At 35.5% G+C, this 1,446-nt stretch overlaps 1 protein-coding gene across 1 annotated transcript in view; it reads right to left on the bottom strand.

Annotated features, from left to right (window-relative positions):
- Positions 1 to 1,446, bottom strand: part of LOC106475725 (T-box transcription factor TBX10-like) — a 22,735-nt gene that overhangs the window by 3,389 nt on the left and 17,900 nt on the right. Inside the window, exon 6 of the mRNA XM_013936396.2 lies at positions 75 to 142. Coding sequence (XP_013791850.2) covers positions 75 to 142 — 68 coding nt within the window. The remainder of the gene's footprint in view (positions 1 to 74; positions 143 to 1,446) is intronic.

The raw sequence follows: 1,446 nt of genomic DNA, 5'->3' as shown, positions 1-1,446 counted from the left end.
CCTAACTATATATTTTCTCTTCATGTCATGGTTTTCCATAACATAAACTTAACTTAACCTAAATCTAACCTTACCAGTCCTCTGGATCACAGTCTCGAAATCCCTTAGCGAAAGGATTACTGGCTATTTTCAGCTGGGTGATCTGTGAAACAAACCTTGGAATTACGTTTGTAAAATTAATGTAGGTTAATAAATAAATAAAAACTGTTCTTCATTACATTTCACAGTATCAAGCATCTTATGCCACGAAAGATTGGGGATAAACACAAAGCTACACATTGGACGATCTACAGCTGGGCTTTAAAAAGCGATTATAATACCCTTTATAGAATACTTTGTTTAAAAATGAAAACAGAATTTTATCTAATATTTTCTAAAGCGAATCAACTATATTTTAAGTAAAATAAATTATTGCGTTTGTATTATTTTCCTTTCATGGAGTGTTTTTAACTCTGATTTCATTAGGTTTATTGGATGTTTCATCATTATATCACTAGGATTACGGTACATTGAATGGAAAATAAGGCCATGAAATTCACCATGGCTTCTAAGTACAGCTTGAAACTGTACCACATGCTGTATGTAACACGTGACGCACCCTTAGGTAAAGGAAGGCGAGGAGGGGGACTATGTGATGTCAAGGTGCTTGAAACCTCACACAGACAGAGATAGATACATTTCAAGGTGAAAGCCTCCTGCAAGATGTGTACAGCGTTCTGTAGCTTTCTGGATGACCCTATAAAAATATACAACGTGTTCGACTAATTAGCACACTACGTTTACTTATGGGCTACAGTCAACGAGAAAAGAAAGAAAATTTACTCCACTCAAACCCTCACCTCCCAAGAAGTAAACCACACTAAATGTTTATACCATGACACGAAGAGAAAATATATAGTTAGGTCTACTGGCTTTTATACCATGACACGAAGATAAATATATAGTTAGGTCTAGTGGCTTTTATACCATGACACGAAGATAAATATATAGTTAGGTCTACTGGCTTTTATACCATGACACGAAGAGAAAATATATAGTTAGGTCTAGTGGCTTTTATACCATGACGTGAGGAGAAAATATATAGTTAGGTCTAATGGCTTTTATACCATGACATGAAGATAAATATATAGTTAGGTCTACTGGCTTTTATACCATGACGTGAAGAGAAAATATATAGTTAGGTCTAGTGGCTTTTATGTTAGAGGATTGGTAAGGTTAGATTTAGGTTTAGGTTAGGTTAGACTTAGGTTAAGTTAAGTTTAGGTTATGGAAAGTTAGAGGACTGGTAAGGTTAGATTTAGGTTTAGGTTAGGTTAGTTTTAGGTTAGGTAAGGTTGGGTTGGGTTTATGCTGGGTTAGAGGATTGGTAACGTTGGGTTAAGTTTAGGTAAGGTAAGGTTGGGTTGGGTTTATGCTGGGTTAGAGGATTGGTAACGTTGGGTTAAG

The sequence above is a fragment of the Limulus polyphemus genome, unplaced genomic scaffold (genome assembly GCF_000517525.1).
Source record: "Limulus polyphemus unplaced genomic scaffold, Limulus_polyphemus-2.1.2 Scaffold9044, whole genome shotgun sequence".
NCBI classification, from domain to species: Eukaryota; Metazoa; Arthropoda; class Merostomata; order Xiphosura; family Limulidae; genus Limulus; species Limulus polyphemus.
Note: the sequence above shows the minus strand (reverse complement) of the source record. Positions and strands in the feature narration are given on the sequence as shown.